General features: G+C 31.3%; 1 protein-coding gene and 1 long non-coding RNA gene across 2 annotated transcripts in view; one reads left to right on the plus strand and one right to left on the minus strand.

Annotated features, from left to right (window-relative positions):
- Positions 1 to 295: 295 nt before the first annotated feature.
- Positions 296 to 22,917, minus strand: part of LOC113522930 (zinc finger protein 395) — a 69,624-nt gene continuing 47,002 nt past the window's right edge. The window contains exons 5-8 of the mRNA XM_026908776.3: positions 10,566 to 10,663; positions 8,935 to 9,093; positions 8,211 to 8,298; positions 296 to 8,124 (exon numbers count right to left, since the gene is read on the minus strand). Of these exons, the coding sequence (XP_026764577.1) occupies positions 7,963 to 8,124; positions 8,211 to 8,298; positions 8,935 to 9,093; positions 10,566 to 10,663 (507 nt within the window). The 3' untranslated portion in view covers positions 296 to 7,962. The remainder of the gene's footprint in view (positions 8,125 to 8,210; positions 8,299 to 8,934; positions 9,094 to 10,565; positions 10,664 to 22,917) is intronic.
- On the plus strand, positions 16,063 to 18,287 carry LOC128201300 (uncharacterized). Its single transcript, XR_008253164.1, has 4 exons — positions 16,063 to 16,568; positions 17,094 to 17,175; positions 17,680 to 17,855; positions 18,081 to 18,287. It is a non-coding gene; the product is annotated as an uncharacterized LOC128201300 (long non-coding RNA).

A 22,917-nucleotide genomic window follows, 5' to 3' on the forward strand; every position in this document is an offset into this window, starting at 1 on the left:
AAAGAGGTTTCCACAGTTTTTTAATTCAGAAGTACTAGTTTAATTTAAAAAATTTTGATCCTGGTTATGAGAGTAACTCTCTCGTTGGTCCTATAATTTTACCATCATTATATAAGTAGTTGTTATGTTTTAAATTATACTCTGGTCATTAAATAAGTATTTGTCCTGTCATCCATACAACTTGATTTATATAGTTTACTCAAGAGCACCTGAAGGATAAATACCTAGTTATTTTCCAAATTTGTAATTAGTGAATGATATCTAGGTATTGAGGATGTATTAAAACAAGTTATAATAAAATCTAAAGTTTATATTTGTAAATATATATCAATTAATAACACGATCTGAAATAAATTACTTTTAGGTCTAGAGTTGTTCCATTATAACACTTCTCATTCCTGTTTACAAAGTTGTCAGGTTATTGTACTATTTATAATATTATGCAAAATTGCCTGTTGAAATTTGTAGGTAGTTTTAAAGTAGATATTACTTAGATAGTTGTTTTTTTTTTCATATAACTTATATTTCTTGCAGGATCAACATTTATCAACATTAGATTTATGAGAAGGAATGGAAAAATAATGCTACTGTGATTCTAATAAATCGAAATATATTTTTTAAGACACACAAAATCCATACTAAACTTATTGAGGTATAATATATCAGGCAAAGAGTAGCACTACTCGAAGTAGTACATAGTCAAATAATAACATTTTCTCATAAAGATTTCATACGGTATATAACATTTAGTTTTTTACTGAAAAGGTACTTTAGGTTTCACAGTCAAATTTCGTTCGCTATGAAATGCATTACATATAATAATGTATTATTTATCGTAGAATATTATAGAGAGCTCAGATTTCGATTACGCTATAAGGCTGCTTCATTTTGTGATGATAATATTTTTTATCTGCTTCGTTGAATTGTAATAACTGTTATTATTACATTTCTCAAACGTTTACAATTTCAACACATCAACATAAACATTTCATTTTAATTTTAATAGATAATATAATAATTGTAATATCTATCTTCATAAAATCAATAATTTGGAACACATTCTGGACCTACACATTAGGTACAATATAAAATAACATTTCCTAATCTAACACGATATCATTAAAATATAACACGCGCACATTCAACATTAATTTTATAAATAATAATAAGTATATGAAAGATAATAAATAGAATTATTAATATCACAGTAGAATAACTGCCAGCTAGTTTCCACTATATATCATTTTTAATATAAATTATACTTTTTAATTCGGCATTAAGTATATTTAATCATGAAAAGGGGGAGCCTTGGGCTTATTTAAGAAAATTGTACACGTGAGCTGACAGTTTTGGTGAAAACTGCTGTGATATTGACAACTAAATAAGGAATTGTCCAAACATAGAGTCAATACATCTCCAACAACATCCTTTGATTCATGTTGCCAGAGGTAGCAAGCTTATAACTACTGGTAACTATTAACAACGCATCAACGCGCTTGGGGTATAGAATACGCTTATGACACGTTTTATTCAAATTATATTTGAAAAGTTATAACTTCAATTTCATAGAATAACACATAATATAAGATACGAGTACGTACATACTTGTGATATAAATGACCATCTCTTAAGGCTACTGTTGGTGGTGAAAATGCCGTATATGTATGTAATTATATAGGGTACAACAAAAAGTATACAATGATCCGAAATCCAACGGTAGTATTTATATAAACTAAAAAACATAATTTTATAAGAGGTTACATCGAAGTATTCAAATAATGTTAAACTTTTCAATATGACGTGGTCTGTTCATATGACAGATGAATTTTTGAAGTTACATTCTACTTTGAAGAAAGTTGTTCTACACCGTAAATACTATCGTTGAAATATAGATTTTTATATCAGATACACCCTATAAAAAAAATCTTTAATTTACATATATAACATGAACAAAACACAAACTTAACCTTAAGGTCCTTTTAATCCACACTGCACATTCCGGAGTGAGCACATTGTTTATTCCATTTATGTACACAATTTTGAAAGTATTAAAAATAAATGAAGTACCTAATTATAAATTACAACAATTACCCAAAAAATTTAATTTCAAATTATTGGGTAGGTATAATCTAAATATTAATACAAATGTCATCTTCAAAATTTCAACTTAATGTGCTTCACGGCCATGTGTGAATGAGAGATCTACTTATTATTTATAAGCAGGAGACATATTTTCATAAATCATGATTGCCCACATAAGTTAACGGTACCTATATTTCAGAAATTCTAGTCTTTAACTACATAATAATACATAGGTATTAATAATATTAAATTAATAATAACCAATACATAAACGGAACAAATTAGAACTAAACTTTTAAATAAGAATATTTTTACATTTCCTGAGAAATATGTATAGCGAAATTATGTTATAAATCTATATAATATATAAATATAGAGAAAATACACGCTAGTTTATATGTAACTACTAACCATAACTTTGAAATTATTTTTAACGTATAATATTGAAGGAGATTTGGGGGACTCTACGTCCACAAATTTATAACAAGATAGGTAGATTTATTTTTATATAGGTATATTAATGAAATAGGTATGCTACACAACTTACAACGTGGTATAAACTTTGTTGTTCAATAAATTGTGTTCTTCATATACTGTAGTTGTAAAGTTACACATAGCTACATGTATATAAAGTGATACAGGCGGTACATATGTCTAGCTTTGAAAAGACCTTAATAATTGAATGTGAATTTACATATTTACATTATGGTTGTTTATACAGATAGTAATTATGAAGCGAAATAGGCACAATTTACATACATACACAACAACTCAGAGATATAAGATGGTACAAATAATAACACTTATTTCTCTCTAGTCTTTTGACAAATTTACTCGTAGTTAGCAAACAGTTTTAGATTTTGTCAATTTGATATATCTATCATTTAGAGATAGATAAATTGGACAATTGAAATGGTGCCAAACTAGCGAGTCGGTCGGTAGGTACTTACTTATTTTAAGATATAATTCAAAGTGATGTTTAAAAATATGGGAGGGAAACATAATATTGTATTACATTATTTATTCTAAGTACAAAACGAGGCTTTCGTGCCTTTAAATTGCCTACATTAATTACGATATACAGTCGAGCACAATTTCGGGTATACCAAACGTCAAATTAATAATGTATTGTTTGCCTTTATCTTATCATTATAGACTCTTTCGGCATTTGTATGTATCTGGCAAATGGTATACGAGAGGGCTGCAATCGACTGTATTTTACTAAATAATAAATTACGAGATGTGATCTTAAAATAAAATACTTTCTATTTATTAACGTAATAATGGATCAAACCGTATACCAGCAGCGATAATTGAAACAAATCATATTATGAAATAAGACTTAGAGCTCGACTAGCGCCCAATATCAGATCGTCCCAGCTCCTCAGGCTCCATTTTTTTTCGCATCATGTGCACGATTATGGAGAAGATATTTTACGGAGACGAATGCCGATTTCGTAATGATTTGAAATGTTAGAAAGGAAAAAAATGATATAATAACTTTGTGATATTAATTTTCAATCGTAGGCTAAAATATATTTAAAGTTAGTGTAGTGTGTTGTCAGAATTATGCTCGTTTGTACTGATATGTTTTTAAATTTTGTTAAATATATTATTATGACTTTGGTGTTGAGTGCATACAAAATTGAGCAAAATTTTGGCTAAATGAATTAATACGTAAACAATATTTACAAATGGCTTATTAAAAATAAAATGTCTTTATATTAAAATAATAAAAATTCAACTATGTCCTAATATAAATTACATAAAATAAGAAACCGTCTATGCAATAATAATATGTATAGAAAAATCTAATAGCTTCGAATATAAATTGAGATCGGTATTTATGAAACTAGCATGCTACTTTGCGACGCAGTAGCTTACATTTTCTATTTAGCTGATGTCTACGACGATATGTAACTGAAATGAACTATTTGTTGTAAGAACGTCATGATGAATTCGGCACATTGTTATCAATAATATAGTAGGTACTTAGAAACGAGTATAAAAATCAATGTTATTTTTTTAGTGAGTATTACCGTATTTGGTATAAATCATTAATTCCTATGACAGAAATTATGGAGTGTTCTCATGCAACGGTAAATTATAGAGTACCTACCTAATTTAAAAATATATTAAAATCATAGAGATTTCTGAAAATATTTTTTTTTAACGTTTCACTAGTATTGAAAATGTGAAAAATAAACGGTTTGTTAATTCCACTCTCAAAAATAGTTTTTCATATAAGTAATTCTTTATCAGAAAAGGCAGTGACGTTGTATTGCACTGCAGACGTTAATACAAGTTTATTGTAATGTACCTAATTTTTAAATACTATTATTATGACTTCAACTTAAAATAAACTTAAAACTAGTTTATTAATTATTATAACTTAAGCCGCAGTTACACCTAGATCCTTATAGTACCTATGGCAGTTGTCGAAACGCTAGCTGAGTTGTTTTATGCCTATATCTAAGGTGATCATTTGGTTTAGGGAGCGCGATGTTTCGTTGCTTTGAACAAAAATATATTGTTTCGATTAAATGTAAACGCCATGATGTGTATCACAACCATTATTGCAATGAAAATGTATATTTGGTAATAATCGCAGGTACGTTACGTAAATATTAAATTGTGTCAGCACGTTCTGTCGCCAATGCCAATAAAATCATTGGTGAAAATATACACCTCACCCTGTAATGAATTTACTAAATGTTTGGCAAGAAATTTTTATAATTTAAAATAAGTGTTGTAATTTCAAAATAACGCGGATTAATCAGATCTAGTACACATTTCGAAACGAGTGAGATCTACGTTCAGATAAGTCTAACCAATAGGTACGTATATGTTTGTTATGCAAATTATTTTGAAACATAGTAAATCCAGGTGGCATTTCATTTCAAATTTATTATTATACATATATAGTTTATTTTGTAATTAATTAGAGAAATTTCCACACTATTCTAGAACCGTTGTTAGTTCTTATGGATTTGTTCATGTTAATTTCATATATTATAAGAGTGTATAATGCTTGAAATAGATAACATATTTTTGATAGTTTAACAAGAATTTATGAGGATAATATCGGTGAATAATAAACCGCGCGTACTCTACACTGGTGCACAGGCATTACAATGTGCGTTCATATTATATTTCAGCACCAAGTAAACGAGTAAGCATAAATACACATTGTCTAGTGTAAATGCCGTTGTAAATCTCAATAACAGTGTAATATCTTGAGGATTATATTACTATGGTACTGTTTTGGTTGTTCGGTTGTTCCACAATTGGCACAAGTTAAACTTATTTGATAAATTACCTCAGGTACCTACTTACCTGTAGATTTATAAGTTTTAAATTTTTTACCCGTTGGGTACTTAAGTAATTGTATAATTCATTACATAAGCAACGAACCTTGGTAACTAGTGAATCATAAATACCGCGCCATGAAAGTAACTCACGGATCTTATTGCAAGTACAGTACTTAATTAAAACACGTTACTATGTCACCGTACAAAAATGTTCGATTTGAAACGATCACATTATTTAAGTAACAATATTAATAATATTTATGTACACATCCGAAGATTGCTTTTAATTTTTGAATACATTACTATAGAATATATTCACGCAACAATATAATTAGTATTTACAATTTTCATATAATAATAATACTTAAAAATAATATTGCAGCTCGCCTCCACTCGTTTTCCCGCATATGACTTCCTTTTGTTTCTATCACATTTTTCATGTCATTAGGGTCATCAAGACTGCCTTGTATTCGTAATGATGTGCGTTATTATTTACTGATATTACAAATGTTGCAGTGTAATATCAAAAACGCAATCATTACTTATCCATATCTTCAATAAGCTGGATATATTTTTATCACAGCATCTCTTGTCCATGTTGCCACCTCACTCACTAACCTCCCTTATTTATAAACGCTAAACGAACGTGTAAAGACATATTTGGATGAATTCGATATTGATCTTTATTCAGCCAACAAGCCAGTTACACAGTAAGTTTATTAGCACGATACAAGCAAGGAAGATTCTTTAGTGGTATCTCATCCTCAGTGAATGCGTTCTGCCTCAGTCTCACATTCGCAGTTCTCGTAAGTATTTGCGCAGTTGGTGTGGCGCGGTGCGTGTTGCAGTTACCGACTGATAAATCAGTGGCTTGTTTTAAGCGTCAATTAGACATTAGGTTTGTCGTCACTTTTGGAATTGACCCAACTGTACTGATGGAAGCATTTTATGATATTTGGAATTCGTAACTGACGCGAAACCTACTGTCTAATGGCCACCCTATATTAATCATACCGCACCACTGCGCCAAGGCACGCTGCGCGATCGACGCTGAGTATTGTCTCCTTATTCTGGTAGGACCACCTTTGTATACGAAACAGATATGTTCATAAAAATTTAACTCTAAACATGTTTTGTAGTCTTTTCGTCGAATCTGAGATAACTTACGAAACTAATTTCATAAAGGTATCGTTTAGTTTTGTTATATTATTATCTAAGAATTCAGTCAATGTACATTATAATCCATGATGAACATCATCGAATTTTCACCGACTGGAATTTGCACCGAGTCGAATTTAGAACGGCATGCGCGAGCATACACGTTCGTTAGTGAACAGTGTGAAAACATTGTTACCTGACACTGTACATACTGTAGAAGTAAACACATTCGAAAATGTGGACGGAATTTACTGACGCCCTACGCAGTATTTTGTCTACATGAAATGTTAATGTTGAAAAAAGCCAAGGAGTATTATATATTCGCAAATATATTACTCATAAGTATATACATATTATATATGTCATAAAGATTCCTAATAGTGGTGTCAATGTATGGTACCAAAAATATAAGTTATTTTATAAAAATATATTTTAATTTAAATTGATTTTATTGTATCAATGTAGTTTGGTATAAAAATAAATTTGTATTTAAAAGATATGAATAATTTTGTAATCGAAATATTATATAGAGAGGGTATAACAGAAAGGTAATCAGACATCCAGTCATAGTCCTCAAGAAAATAAATAATTTTCTAAAATAAGTCAAAGGTCGGTTGAAATAAACCTTGCGCTCAATCTACTTAACGTAAGGATGTAATCGACTTAATGAAAAGTTCATAATGTTTATTTATATTTCGATCCGGGTGTTCTTTGGAGAAAACAATTTACTTTCATGAATACTATCACTGATTTTCTGATGTTTATGAACTTTCAAATATACCTCATATATCCATTCACAATGGATGTTAAAACGAAAACAATTTATATTTGTTAAATAGTCTAAGATAAATTAGAAATGGCAAACAATCACATAATTTGAATATATTATACGTAACTTTGATTTCAACGAACAGAACCACATAACAATTGTTATCACACTGCATCCACAAGTCAGTCAATCTTAAAACTATTCTTAGGGCTAATATCCACAGTCTGCGACTGAGAGCGACACACAAATTCTATATGCATGTCACAGTAAAGGCGAATTTACTGCTCTACAAAAATACGTGGGCAATGTCAATATGCAGTTAAAACACGAGCCACAAATAGAGGGAAAAATATGTCTCCTTTGATTTATCCATATTCATATATCCAATATATTAATAATTTCATTCTCTGCTTAAATTAAATAGAAACTTAATTCATATTATTTATATCTGCCTTAAACTACTAATCACGACCCGCACTCGGAATAGTTCTTCACTGTGAATGTTCTTAAAAATTCAATATCAGTTCGGGTGAGTAAAATTTATTATACTTAAGTTACTGTTCATTTGAGATACATGATGGCACGCGCGCCGGCGCTGGTGGTCGCTACGTTCGCGAGGACCGCGAGCGATCGCCGCGTCCGCTAGTCGCTAAAGCGCGTGCACGCTTTCTTCCATTTGCATTGAGTGCACCATTGATCGCGTTGGTCCATGCCGTACACCTTACGGCACTTCTTGTTGTCGGACCGGGGCCGCCGCCCTGGGCTGCCCGGCGAGCCGCTTGTTGCTGACAGCCTCATATGTTTCTATACAACGAAGAATTAATAAATTACTATTACATAATATTTGTGGCGGTAGGTTGGTATTAATTTATATATAATTGACTACGTACCGGCGAATGTGAGCTAGACCAGGAATGCGATACGGGAATGCTTATAGGTCTCGCCGTCCCATGCTGTATAGTAGAGAGCAGCCCTTGCCTGTAAATAACGAAGAGTTATATTATAGAAATGGATAGTATATGATTATAAAGGATATCTTCTGATATATATGGATATAATTACTACAATGTCTGATATCTGCAATATCTGATAAGTACTTAAATATTATGGCTCTGGCTTGGACATCTTATTTTTTTTTATACAACTTAGAATGGCAAACAAGCTGACGGTCCACCTGATGGGAAGTGATAAACGTCGCCTATAGACATGAGCAGTAACATGGACATAACAGAGTATACTGTTTCGCCCATGATATCTCCCATGCGTTGCCGTTCTTGAGGACTCAGGTGTTATTCCTGTGTACCTTGTAAATTCACGTCATATACATACATAACACAACTGCTTTACGGTTATATAAATAATACCTATTTATGCCGCACAGAGATTATATCATACGTCGTTTTTAGGCAGATACAAGTAAATAATTAAAAAAAAATATTAGAATAATGACATTATAAGAATATTAAACGTTACCAGAGTTTTTCATTTATAGGACATAGTATGAGCCAGCTAGTAGTAGAAATGTCTTTTATGGGGAGAGATTCGACCCTTAAAAGTGGTATGTTATCGACAAATATATTAAATATGTGGTGTATATTATATATTTGCACGTACCTATAGGAGCCTACAATCTGTCGTTGGTACTCAGGGTCTTCGTGCGGCGGCCGGCACATATCCCGATGGGACAGCGTTGGCGGCGGTGCAGGGGTCGCCACCTCTCGCTCGGTGTAGTAGAACTCTTCTTCGTGGTCGTTATCACCCTCTTTCTTTGGTCTGAAAAGTTATGAGCACATTATTAATACAAATCGTCTTTTTTTTGGTGTTAAATTATTAATTTGAAAGAAAATGACATTACACTTCAATACCTAAAATTGATTAAAATTGATTAGTTTTTATGAATAAAGGGGTTAGTTTTTAAAATTGTCAGGATTTAAATACAATTGTGAAAGTTTTAAAAATTATTAATTACCTAATATGGCACACAGAACTAAATCCTATCGATTGCGAAAAGAATTGTGATTCAGATTAAAATAGACGAAGTTATATCAGTATGGCTATAATATAGAAATGAATTTCCTATTTTTGAAATTTCTTAAAATTATTATATAATATAGTTAATAGACTAAATATTATAGGGCTATTAAACAAATAAACCTGATCATTCCTGTAATCTACTACAGCTTTAATTGTCTTCAAAAATTAACGAAAGCAATTAATGGACCTAAATAAAGGCTTTTATTAAGGGTACATATGTATATGTACAGTATAAAATGTACCTACTATAAGGGCATAGGGTAAGGTTACGTAAGGAGCGCGCGGCGGGCGGAGCGGTCGGCAGGGCGGCGGGCGTTGCCGGATGACCTTGCCACTCTGCACGGGTGGGACCTACCTACTGGCATTGCAACCTTGTCGTGAAGCGTCCCCGCTTCCGGGTCATAAGGGCTGGCCTTTCGGTATATAAATAAATGCTTCAATGACGTAACTAAGAACTGAAGGTCGTTAAAAAGTTTTGTCGGTCTTAAGATCAATGTGGTGACATTGGTCTTTCGAGCAAATAGAACGTATGAACGTTCTATATATTGAAGGGCATATTTTTTACAAGATGATTATAATGTAAGTAAAGTGTATAAGATGATGAGTTAATTGTGCAGTAAAATCAGCATGTTAGTGGTTATGGGAAGGAAATGTAGTTGTTTGCACTGGACAGTAACTTGCCAGCTGGCATTATTGCACAATTATTATTGTAAGTATCTACCTACGCACGTGCCGTATCTGAGTACAAGTGACTTGACAACATGTATATATTGCACCCCGATAATTGTCTTTCACCAGAAGCATGTTGCATAATTCGGAAAATTTATTAAGTCCTTTCGTTAGGAATATGTTTTAAAATATCTTGGACATAACGTCTTAATCCTTAGGAATGGCAATGCATGATGTTATTCTGCGATGTATGTGGTGCTGTTAATGTAAAGATATGCCACTTTCCGACAGGTAGGCTGTTAACTCTTTTGGCAGTCTAAGTTGTAGGTATTTTAAATTTTTTTTAAAGTGTCGAACGAAAGAATAATTAATAATTGTCTACAGTCTGTTTATTTATAAAATTTCGATGTTGTAACAATATACCTAAATATATGATGAAGATGTAAAATGATATTAAATAGTAGTAAACATTATCTAATTAGCTATATGAATTTGAAGACAGCTATTGAGTTTTCAGGATAATAGAATGGTTGACTACTAACCCCAGATGCGTGAGTCTAATGTGAGCCTCGATGGAAGGACAACTGTTGGTAGTGTAGCCGCATCCTCGCCAGGTGCATTCGTATACAACACTGTTAATCTGTAACAATGATAATTAACACTTTATTAATGAGGTTTTTAAAGTATATAAGCGCATAATTTCACTTAAGCAGCTTTGCATCTTTATATAATACATATTTCATTGTAAATACCTTGGTTATTAATTTTATTTTCAGACACCGTTCCGAGTAATGTTTTGTAAAACTCTATATATTCGAATATTTATTTAGTTATCATACGATTTCGCTAACATGAATATAAAGTACCATAGATCAAGTTAGCATATAACCTATCCGTTTAACTAATTTCATTCAAATCCGTTTAGTAGTTTTAGAATAAAAGAGTAATAATCACCCATGCATACATTCTCACAATAATATCAGTACTATGTAGAGTCAAATTTTCAGATTTATATCTGGTAAGAGCTGGGTTAAATCTTTTTAATTTGAAATACCTTTCTAAAGCTTGCCCATATTACAAAATAATCTTACTATCACAATTTCGTAGTTCAGCGATTTCAGTTCTTCGCTACTGAGTTACTTATCCAGTAACGGTATTACTCTATATAATCAAAAATATATTACATATTAATAGTAATATCTAATGTATTCTTGAGTAAGGACTTTCATAACTCGAAGGGAGTTAATATATAGATAACAAAATCAGTACAACAATAGTATCTTCCTTTAATGCGAAAACAAATGTACAAAAAGTACGAAGGCCTTTGTAAATGGAGCAGATATGATTGTAAAGTTTTAACAATGAGCATTATGTGGTTATAGAATCGTTAAACAATGTATCGATGATTCAAGGTTGCCTAGAGTATTATGAAGCTGTGAGCAGTGCTGAATAAAAATCGCGTAAAGATATAACGGAGACGGAAGCATCTCTAGGTCGCGGCGCGGCCTTGCCGTTACCGCAGCGTAGCGCACGCCAGCCGTGGGCTCGTGCGCCGTGCCGCTGTGCGCCGCGCTGCCACCACCTCCACCTCTTACGTCATGGCCATCATCATATACCTCTATGCATATGTCCAGTTAGAAACGCAAAAACGTTAGAAACGTCTTATATTTTAGGTATCTATACATATAATTTGTTAAAATTGGATACAATAAACAAGATTACAAAAAATTATAATAAATATTATTATGTAGGGGATTGTTTTTTACGAAAGTATCTTATAGAAAAACAATAAAATCTTATTATTATTACAGTATGCATGCATAACTTCTAGTTACATTACAATGTTTTGGTTTAATTATAATACCTAGAGAACTGCTTTCGACAAAAGAATAGATAGGTAGCTACCTGTGTAATTAAGCACACGCGAACTCGGCGCTGTATACTTGCCAAAGATTCTTCTACACCGACCTTCTGTTCAATGTCATATTATTTTGGCCACTACTAATACCTAACCTACCATCGACATTCGCAGCCATTGTGTCGCCGTATATTATCGTTATTATTTGATTATGCTTGAAATTTACTAACAAAATTGTGGGCAAAACAGAATACAAATGTTATTAATGCTGTCTAGTTTATTTTACAGCATGTAGGTTTCAATTGAAATAAGAATTGTGACTAATTTTAATTATAATATATTGAAATATGAAATAAAATATCAGTGATATAATATATTAAAACATATTTACAAATAGTTGGATATTGGCTGAATAAAATGAAATAAGCTATGTCAGGGTATATAAGCGAAGATGCGCGCGCGGAATATTTGAATCTACTTGCTGCCTGGAATCTGAGGGCTATATCAAGTGCATACAGAAATAGGTCAGGTCACGAGGAAACTGGGCTGGCGAATAGGGGCAGCGAGGCCAACATCTAGGTCGCAGTACCACGGCCAAGGGTGCTCTGCGAAGGTTGCTGTTCTATGCACTGCAAGTCATTATGACCTACATATTTTTAACAAAATGTTCTAACTTGATAATTTAATCAAAAACTTATGTAAATATCTAGTTATACATATTAAAATATTAAAGTGGCTCTACATTTATTTTACATATATTTGGTTGTAAGTACATTACTATATAATAACTATTTAGGTATATTATATTAGTACACATATAAAAATCGACTGAAATTAATAGACATAGATATGTGGATTTTGTATTTTTGGAATTTTATGCCTAATAAAAATGAACAAGTGCGTATTTAATATATTACTATATATACTATTTTCTACTCAACCTTGGGAAATCTCTTGGGATATTTTAAAAATTAATAAAGACGACATCACGAGATATTAGTTGTAACTAATGACAAGTATTCAGAAATTCTGTATTATTAAATTCAATACGTATACAGTATAATATTTTCGATAACCACTATCAGACCAGTGACGTCGTTCTATGACTCAATGAATGATGTATGAGTGATTTCAGGGTAACTAAAGGGCGACATAATGATTTTCTACGAATATACGAGTACTATACGATACTATGAATTATAAAACATAAAATCTAAATTAGTTTTGACAAAAGAAACTATATAATTTCAGAGAGATATGCGAAAATTTATATTATATCGGATCTTTTTACAATTACCACACGTGAAAATTACTGATCAGATGTTTTCCATTTTACTTTTATATTTGATAACAGAAAAACATAAAAGTAAAATGCTAAGTGTAAATTTTTATGTAATATTTAATTGATTTATCAAATAAAATAGAGGAGGTCTTTTTTATTCTCTATCATAAAATTCCATATTTAAATCTTGTCTTCTAGTAATCCATACACAAAATTTAATTGGATAAACAATCTTTGAAATGAGAACGTAATGAAAGGCAAAATATCAATATATCCTTCTTTTTTCAAAACGATGGTTTAATATATAAATTTACTAATTTTAAACAATCTTTCATACTTAATTTAATCTTTTATAAATAAAAAAAAACCAGTTACTTGAGAAACGTTCACAATTTATTGGTAAGGTTGCCTAAGGATTAATTTTAGCAGTTTGTATTATACATTTGTAGGTTTTCATGGGGCCAAGCAGTGTGTGTCCTTCAAATATCCCACCGATTTGGATCGATACCGCGCAAGCCCATGATAGCCCATCTCGTTGCTCAGTGTCATTCTGGGCATTTTTCGTCGTTCTGAGGAAAATATTTTTGCTGTCAAAATTTTCATATAATATTAGCTTTGAAATTTTATTTGTTATTAGTTATTTAATGATGATAATATTATAAAAAAAAATGTGAATGTTTATTAAATTGAATGAATCATGAATTGAATGATTTGAATGAAAGCTGATACAAATAAGTACATGTTTTATATATTAGATGAAATTATTTCACTAATTTAAATGAACAAAGACGCGAGTTGTAGCTAGTAATAGATAAATTCACATATTGTCTATTATCCATGTTCAGCTGTGGGCAGTGGACAATGAACGGTTGACATTGATATAAAGATATTTTAAATAATGCTACATTATTATGCTATGGTTGCCTGGGATAGAAAGCAATTTATTATTAACTCATCCTTTTGCACTATGTACTTACGTTGAATAAATTTGTTATTACGTATAATGTTATAATATATATTGTATTGCAATCATTCACATAACAAATAAAGTATTTAGTATTGTTTTGAAATTATTGATCTAGCTAGAAGACTTGATGCTAGTCAAAGCTGGTTGTCATTACATTTATACTTATGTACATGTCAAACATAAAAGGCTGTAAAGATTCTGTATGAAAAAAAGTTATTTTGACTGGTTTAATTAATTTATAAAACTTTAATAGGTATCGAATAATATAACCGAAGAGTTGCTATTTTATGTAGTATGATTTTCTTTGTGAGGTGGGCGGTGCGGCTCGATGCGACGAGAGGGAGCTCGCCCTACGCTGCACCACTGACCTATTTTGAATCTTCGATAATATTTCAGTTCTTACGAAACTATGTCTTAGCGCAGTGGAAATGCATTTTATTGGCTTTGTGTTTTAAATATTCTTTAAAATTCTCTAATTTTAGATAGAGTTTGAAATACATCTTCAAATCACTTTAACAAATTTTTAAAAATATATAAATTTAAAGAATTGTGTAATTTAAGTAAATATTCTAAGTGCATAACACTGTCATTAAAATATTAACAGTAAATTTAATTTAGGTATCAACTCGGTATGTTTATACATTTATTATAAAGATTTTCAAAACAAAAATAATCCTGAGTATTTCATCCATGATATTAAACGTTTTATTTTTATAATAATACCGTAAGTACGAGTACTTAAATATTTTCTAGGACGAGTTTAAATTTCTTGCGGTGAACCGAAAGCACGTTATATGGCGATTGGAAATAGAACAAAGGAATTTAGTTAGTTGTTTATAGAATCCACTGCACTATGCATCTACTTGGTATGAAAACAGTGTCCTGGTGTCCTGATTAACCACGGGCGGTATTGCATCTGTGTGCCTGTGTATACGTATATAAATATATGTCGTTGTAAGTACCATACACGTGTTAGATCACTGTAGTACGTGTAGGAGGTATTGGTGTATGTACTTATATACTTACACATTTGTAAATGACATAGAGGGGGTTACATTCATTGTAATGTGTAGTACTATAATGGTTACACTATCATATTATATACAAAGTATATATAGATGTACAATTATATCTAGATTTATTTCTCAAATTATAAAGCTATTGAAGAACATTCTTAATATAATTTTGTAAGATTGCTTTTTGTTTATGTGATGTTATTGATTATGTCTAATAAGTTTACACTAAGCAGGCTACTGTTTGGGTTTAATTTTAAGTGACATATAAAATGCTAAATAGCGTATTTTTATTATTGCCTATATGGAAGATTGGAGATATAATTGAATACTTATTATTGAACTTTAAACTAATAATTAACAACGCGAATTTTTAAGTCACGTATAATAGATTTTTTTTTCAGTTCTACAAAATCGTTTTATTTTTATTTTATCTCCCTTAATATCAATCGCGATTAAATACTTTTCTAGTTCCTAGTGTTACTACACGTATGCATTTCATACGTGTAGTATATAGTGGATAAATACTCAGTTACATGAGTAGGTAGTTAATCTATTTACTGAAGAACGAGGTCAAAAGAGGGGATGCTTAATTAGTAAGAGTTTAATATAGTTTACATACATAGAGCTATAATTGTGAATTTAACTGCTGGAATGCCTTAAGAGATGAAATTAAAATACTTGTAACTACACTACAGTTAAGTTTTTTTATAGTTTGAATTATTTAGTAATTAGTATTGACTTGTGTAAGTTATTGTTTATTTATCTATATTTTTACGTTAGGACATTAATGTCAGACACTTAAATAGGTAAAATTAATATTAATTATTTACAAATTAATTCCTAGTTTTATAAGAATTAACGGTTACAATTTTATAATATAAAAAAAAAAAAAAAATTGCCACGATAAATACCGTAGTATATACATTGCTTGAACGTAGATTTCACAACGGGACCATCAAGCAAGAATAATGATTACGTACTTGTTCTATACCTGTAAACAAAGTGTTTTTATCATGAGGAAGTGTATTCTAGCACGTTGCAATAAGACAGATATTGGCTAGAAGTTATTCTATGAATAAAGAACGGCTGGTGAGGCATAAAATGCCGGTTTGTTGTTGCGCCGTCTCTTTCTACTGCGAAATACGGAGATGATATTGATTTGTTTTCATGGCGTCTCTCTTTTACTTGTGGGCGCGCATAAGTCGATTTCACCCGTGTGACCTTCCTTATTTGTACTTCAAGTACGCGGTCAGATAAGTTGTTTTCGTGTCATCTCGTTCTGGCACTAGAAGCAAAAGCAAATGAGGAAGACGCCATTAAAGGTACGATGTGTTGGTGCGTGGTGTTGGCGGCCTGTATTTTTATGTGTGTGTAAAGTGTAGATGTGTACGTGGATCAGGGATAGATCTATGATGGAACTTCGTAAGTATTCATAACTGTAACCGTAACCGAAACCGAAACCACTTTGTTAAAACTACTTATAGACTTACAGTACTAGTACAGAAATAGAGTAATTTACAATAACATAGTATACTATGGTATACCTATGTTATTTTGATGAAAAAGTATTCTGAAAAGTTCTCATTATCTTAGGTATGATATGTGTAACTTATTTTAATGTAGACGTAAAGTTTTCTGTAATAATTTAGTACGGACAAACGTAGGATGACATCATTAATTTAATTCAAAGGTTGAATTATTTCGAAATATCTAGTTTAATAATAAATACGAGGTATGATTTATCAGCTTCCATTACTGATTTCAAGCGGTAAATAAGACGTGTCTCCTGGATTTATAATATAATTAATTTCTATAAACAATTACTATCACTAAGGTATGATATCTGTGACATTGAATTGGAAATATTTATAATTATAATATTTTGTTGTATTGTTACTACTACAAATATTTGAAGTCGATAATTTATCTTATACGTTTATATTACAGATACTGACTGGTACTGTTTAAGCCTATAAAAATATTAATTATTAATGAACAATTAATTAATCATTGTTTTAATGGATTAAAGGTAAGCAACAGATTTTCTTTGTTAATTTTGTATTAAAAAATACATTACCTTATTAAGAACCCGCAATGAATAAAAAATAATCGTCATTATGCCAATTTAAAGTACCTAACATAAAGCTTGCTATGCCCGGTACTATAAAATGCTACGATTGTATTATATAATTCAAATCATAGACAAATAGAAACAGATCACGTAAAAACTATAAATTTATATAAAAACCAAGCTAGTCATTACTATTTAGTAAGTACTTGCCTTACGTTACATTTTTAACTGTACAGTTTATTGTAGCGGTTTATCCTAACGTGAGTGGCTGGCGTTAAAAATCAATGCCTCGAATCCGGAAATCCGTCACGAGTCATGTTGTGATATTCAAATGTCAATGTCATGCACAAAAATGTCAATGTATTATAATTATTATCTTTTACAAAAATTATAAATAAGTAGGCCAGAACTTAAATAAATAAACCATTTAAATAATTAAACAACTTCCTCTTTTTATTTTAGTTAATACAGGTTATTTCAGTTATCAGTTTCCGATGAAATTATGAGTAAAAGAAACTAATATTAATGTAATAATGTACCGATTTGTTCATTAGTTTTTTATTTAAATTGATGGAATGACAGGTTAAAGCACAAGACAAAGAGGGAGCTTTTTTAAACCGGGATTAAAAATCTCGCTGGTAAGTACCATAATACTATCATTCATTAGTTCGTTTAATTGCTTTAGGATATTTGTATTAGATCAGAATAAAACAACTCTTTGAAATGGTTTAGCTAGAATATAAATCATTTTATGACATATCAATATTTTTAAATAATTAAAGAAAAAAACGTCATGTGTATGGCGTGCTTATGTTGACATGAATTTAACTATAGACCTATATAATTAACCATTTCTATTTCAGGGTACTTATTGATGGACGAACGAAGTCGTGTAATGTAACAGATAACGTTACACTATATTAACAAACAAATTAATGTAAAGTATCCAAATTGCCACGTTTTGTTTCTGAATTCATACAATCTTTCTCTTATATGTAGACCTAACTGTGAAAGAACGATTAAAGATACTACGTAATATGTTATGTAAAATTTTAAGGAAATTAAAAAATAAAAACAATCTTTTAAGCTTGATAGACGTCTTTTGCTGCATGTTTAATGACCTTAATAAAAAAATAATAAGTCCTTATTAAAAAAAAAAAAAAATTTCACAGGTTGTTTGAACGGTTTCAGGATGTGACTAGTTCCTATGTGAACCAATGACTTATTAGTTTTATATGTGGGAAATTCTTTTCAATTAATTGCATTATGGTATCGCATAATATTAAATTACGTAGTACCGTTTGACGAGCTATCAAAAGTGGCTAGTATTAAAAAGGTTGACCGTCTCAGCGGCCCTTGGCCTATACAAAACAAATATTTTATTGAATGGTCCTAAGTATGAATAGAAAGTTGAATAAATTTGTCTCACAAAGAGGCTAAATGCAACAATCTCATAAGGTAGAAAGAGAGGGCACGCGCAAATTGTACTGTGACATACTCCGGCACCCCATAGGCAAGGGACTAAAAGCATTGCAGGTCAGTGAACTGACGATAGCTTCATCCCTACCTTTTCTCATTCTTACTTAGAAGACCCCCTGTTGGGCCTAGACACGTTTATCGTCAAATCCCTCGATATAAAATACTAGCTGAAACTAGTTTCAGCTAGTTAGAGTTATTTTGCTCGTGTCGACATTTTAGATTATTTGTTCAAAGTCAACCACATTTCATAGAAACTCTCAAAAAAGAAAACTTTTTATTTCTTTGAATTGGCAGTATTTTATTACTTATAATATTGCACTGATATTTCCCGTCATAATTATAATTTAATTAGAGACGGATAAACTTGAAATTAATCAAGATTGCAATAGTGTGACATACTTTCGTTAGACAAAGAACAATCTACAGGTGGCGTCGTGCGTGGATGCATTGAACCCGGGTTAAAAACATACCCCTCGCTGGCACCCTCCGCAGACGCAGGGGTGGTAGGCACGCCCTCGTCATTTGGTGTTTTAACTTCACTCTGTTGTAGTTATGTTGTGGCAATACGATATACACAAAGAAAACTGGAAAAAATGTTTGGTCCGGTAGAAAGAAAGTACGCAGCGCTCATTTGCCTCTCTCATTGTTTGATGAGACAGAAATTGTGTTTGATTTTTTATCGAACACGAACGATTATCAGTGTAGTCCAATTGAATAATAATATTGGATTAATTTTATCGACACTTTGTGAATTATGACGTAAAATTACGTTTTTACGGACTTTTTTTTTTATTTGACTAAAAATAAAACATTGCATTATGACACAAAATTAAACAAATTTACCGTATTTGTAACGAATAGCACGTGAACAAGTGTGTCAAAAGTAAAATGATATTTATATATTTGGTATTTCTACGTACTGCAAATTACTGTGTAATTGTGCATCATTCTTAAGTTAAAAGTGGGTCGAAATAAACAATTAACGTCATTATTCGCGATTTATTAGCCTTATTATTAAGCAGATATTTAATATCAATTTTTAATTATATATTGATATACTTTAGTTGTTGTAGCTTTAGTAAAAATATATGCTAATATTTAATTTCTATGTATTAAGGTATCTAACCTATACTATACAGCTATTATACAGTTAGCAATCAGTTTCATTAATATGTAATTTACACCTAAGTAGGTACCTTTATTTCTGAAAATATTATCTTCAATAATATAATGTTATCAATATAATGTCCGATATATTCAATTTACTTGTTAATGAAAGAACTAATTAACATTGTAATATAGAATCTATTTATATGATCTATATATATGTATACTTATATGATACGTATAATTAATAACTATTCAGTTTCGTGATATTAAATATACATAGCAACCAGAATCTAAATATAATAACAAATCTTTGTTTTTAGAAATTTATGTTAGGTAGGTAGGTAAAGTAAGACAGCAACTCAAATGGTATGCCCATTTGACTCTAACTTAAAAAAAAAATATAGGATTCTGTGAGAAATTGCCATAGGTTTTTTATATGCAATAGTGATTTAAGCAATTTTAATTCTTTTTAGAAAGGTAGATCTCAGCAGTATATCATTTGAAACATAAGTGCAGTCAGTTTTGCTTGTGAGTCATAGGTTCCAGATAGCAATCATGACAGTGGTGGCGGCGTCCGTTCATTCTGGCAAGGTGGTATTAAGCAGGAATAATGAATCAGCAGAGTGAAGGAGTCGCCAATCGACATGAGGCGCCGGTTCTCTGGTCACTGAACTCGACTAGCTCTGATGTGTTTCATTTTTACTTTTCCTCTCAATACAACACACAAGTATTTTTACCGTCTGTATTTATTAGTTCTAAACCTCTGTGAATATGTTCCAAATGATATCAATAAAAATATACTTGACAATTGAATACTTATAATAAAGTTGCAAAACGCAATTTGTAATTTGTGACATCATAGCGTTTTTTGGCAACCACTCAAACGTCTAAACTCAAAACGAAAGTTTTAATATTGCGATCGAAATACTTGTGTTACAGATTTGACATCGCAATAAACGTGATTTTACTTGTAAAATGGGAAGTTTATTGAACCCGCGGGACTACTCATTATCGCGTTTGATGAACTCGTGCCCGCCATTGTTCCACCCGGCGATCCTCGCTGGTTCGCGACACATACCTATATAATTTGGTCACTACTTATCCATTTACCGGTACTCATAAAGATACCTGTATGTTTGGACTGTTTTAAAACCCCGATATGTTTAAACGAATATGGATTTTATGTTTTTGCCCATTTTATCTTAAAGACAATTTAATTTAATTGATGTGTCGATAACTAATGTAGTTACCTGATGTCACGTCACTGTAAAAACAGCATACAAGTATTGCTGCTTTGCATTGCTGTAACGTTACCCATCTTGTAATAGTTTATAAGTTTTGACAAGAATAAAACAGAGTGATCCTGAGACATAAATTTGTAAACATTTGAACTGTCAAGAACGGACAGTGCCCCGGCCTCGGTGTCATTGCCCTGTCGATGCCGGTTAAAAAAACGCATTGCTACCATCATTCTATCCACCGACGCAGTTGCGAGGCGCACATTAGACATTAAGAAAATAGCTGAAATTATCTTCAATGTTCACTCTATTTTATTAATTTAATTTATATTGTATTTATTCCAGAACTACCTACGTGAATGGCAATTGTAGAAATTTTGGAATGTCATCACGGCGTATTAAATGGAGCGATTGCAGGTTACTTAGATTTTAAAAATATTATGAACTTTATATTGGTAATATTAGATACTTATTAATTAAAAATTGCCACCCACCGCGTGTCGTGTGACATGCAATCAGTAATTTTAGCCCTTTATGAACAAAGGTTGTTCAAGGTAGTAGAAGTTATTGTCCAATGTGGTTGCTTACACATCCATAATGACTGCTAACCGCAGCTGGTGTGCCCGGCCAGCGGATACTGGATTACTGGTCAATGTCTCTTCAGATAAGGTTTTTGACCGTACCAAGGTCGTCAGGATAAGGTGCGTGAACTTTATGGCGCCCACTTGCGAAATTAACGTATATTGATATTAACAAGCGAAAAATTGGCACGGATTATTAGATGAGGGCCGTATTGACAAGACGCAAAAAAGATAATTTATACTACACCGATATGCGCAGGGGTTATTAGAACGAAGGAGTCGTATAGTGTGGGGCGATGACCTGCAGAGCGAGATGGAGCGACAACAACTCTGAAGTTCGCGCAGTCCCGAACTCCTGCCTGCTAGACGCGCAAGCAAGACTCAAAACAACTTGTGGTGGTTTGACTTTTTGAATGTATTGTACGTGTACTTATTGAGAGCTTTATTAATTGATAAATGATGCTAAAACTAAAAATGTAGGACAAAACCGATAACTGAAAGAAATATTAAATGTAACACTATTATTGGTAATTAAATTATTAATTAATTTAATAATTTAATTACCAATAATTGTAATTAAATGTGGTAATTTGGTTTTCATGTTTTTAATTAGTAGGTATATACTTTTCTTTGATTTGTCAATTGTGGCGATATGTTGGTGAAGAGTCAATGAGTTCACTGTTTTAAATAAAATTAAATCGGTTAATAGCAAGCAGAGGCTAACCACAATTTTAACAATTCGGGGTTAATAAATTATATGGTAGATATTTCAATTGACTTCGAAATATTTTAAATTTTAATATGAATTACACTTTCTTATATTTGTAATAATTTATTGCATTATTATAAAATAAGGTCATTGTGATGATAGATTAAAACAAAGATCGCTGCTCACCGCTCCAGCTCTAGTAAATTGTGTCACCACTCTTTTAATTTCAAAATGTCGTAAGAGGATACTAGGGGAATCATAGATTATTATACAGAGTAGTACCTACGGAGGGGAAAAAGCACAATAGGTAATACACAAGGAAAGCTCTAATTAAAATCAAACGCATGACGAACTTGGTATCTAACTACTGGAAATAGTGCCCATGAATGGGATGTTATGATTATGTTGATACCAAGGGGAGTTTTATATTAGCGAGTAACAATTCACAAAATCTATGTAAATGAAAATTAATTATTGTGCAGTTGATAAGAGCTCTATCATTTAAGTACAGATGGACTGATCTAGTAGCTAATTTATATAAATAACAATAAAATTTCTTAAATTGTTTGTCCGATTAAGGTTT

Source organism: Galleria mellonella, unplaced genomic scaffold (assembly GCF_026898425.1).
Source record: "Galleria mellonella isolate WM207_F2 unplaced genomic scaffold, CSIRO_AGI_GalMel_v1 utg38, whole genome shotgun sequence".
NCBI classification, from domain to species: Eukaryota; Metazoa; Arthropoda; class Insecta; order Lepidoptera; family Pyralidae; genus Galleria; species Galleria mellonella.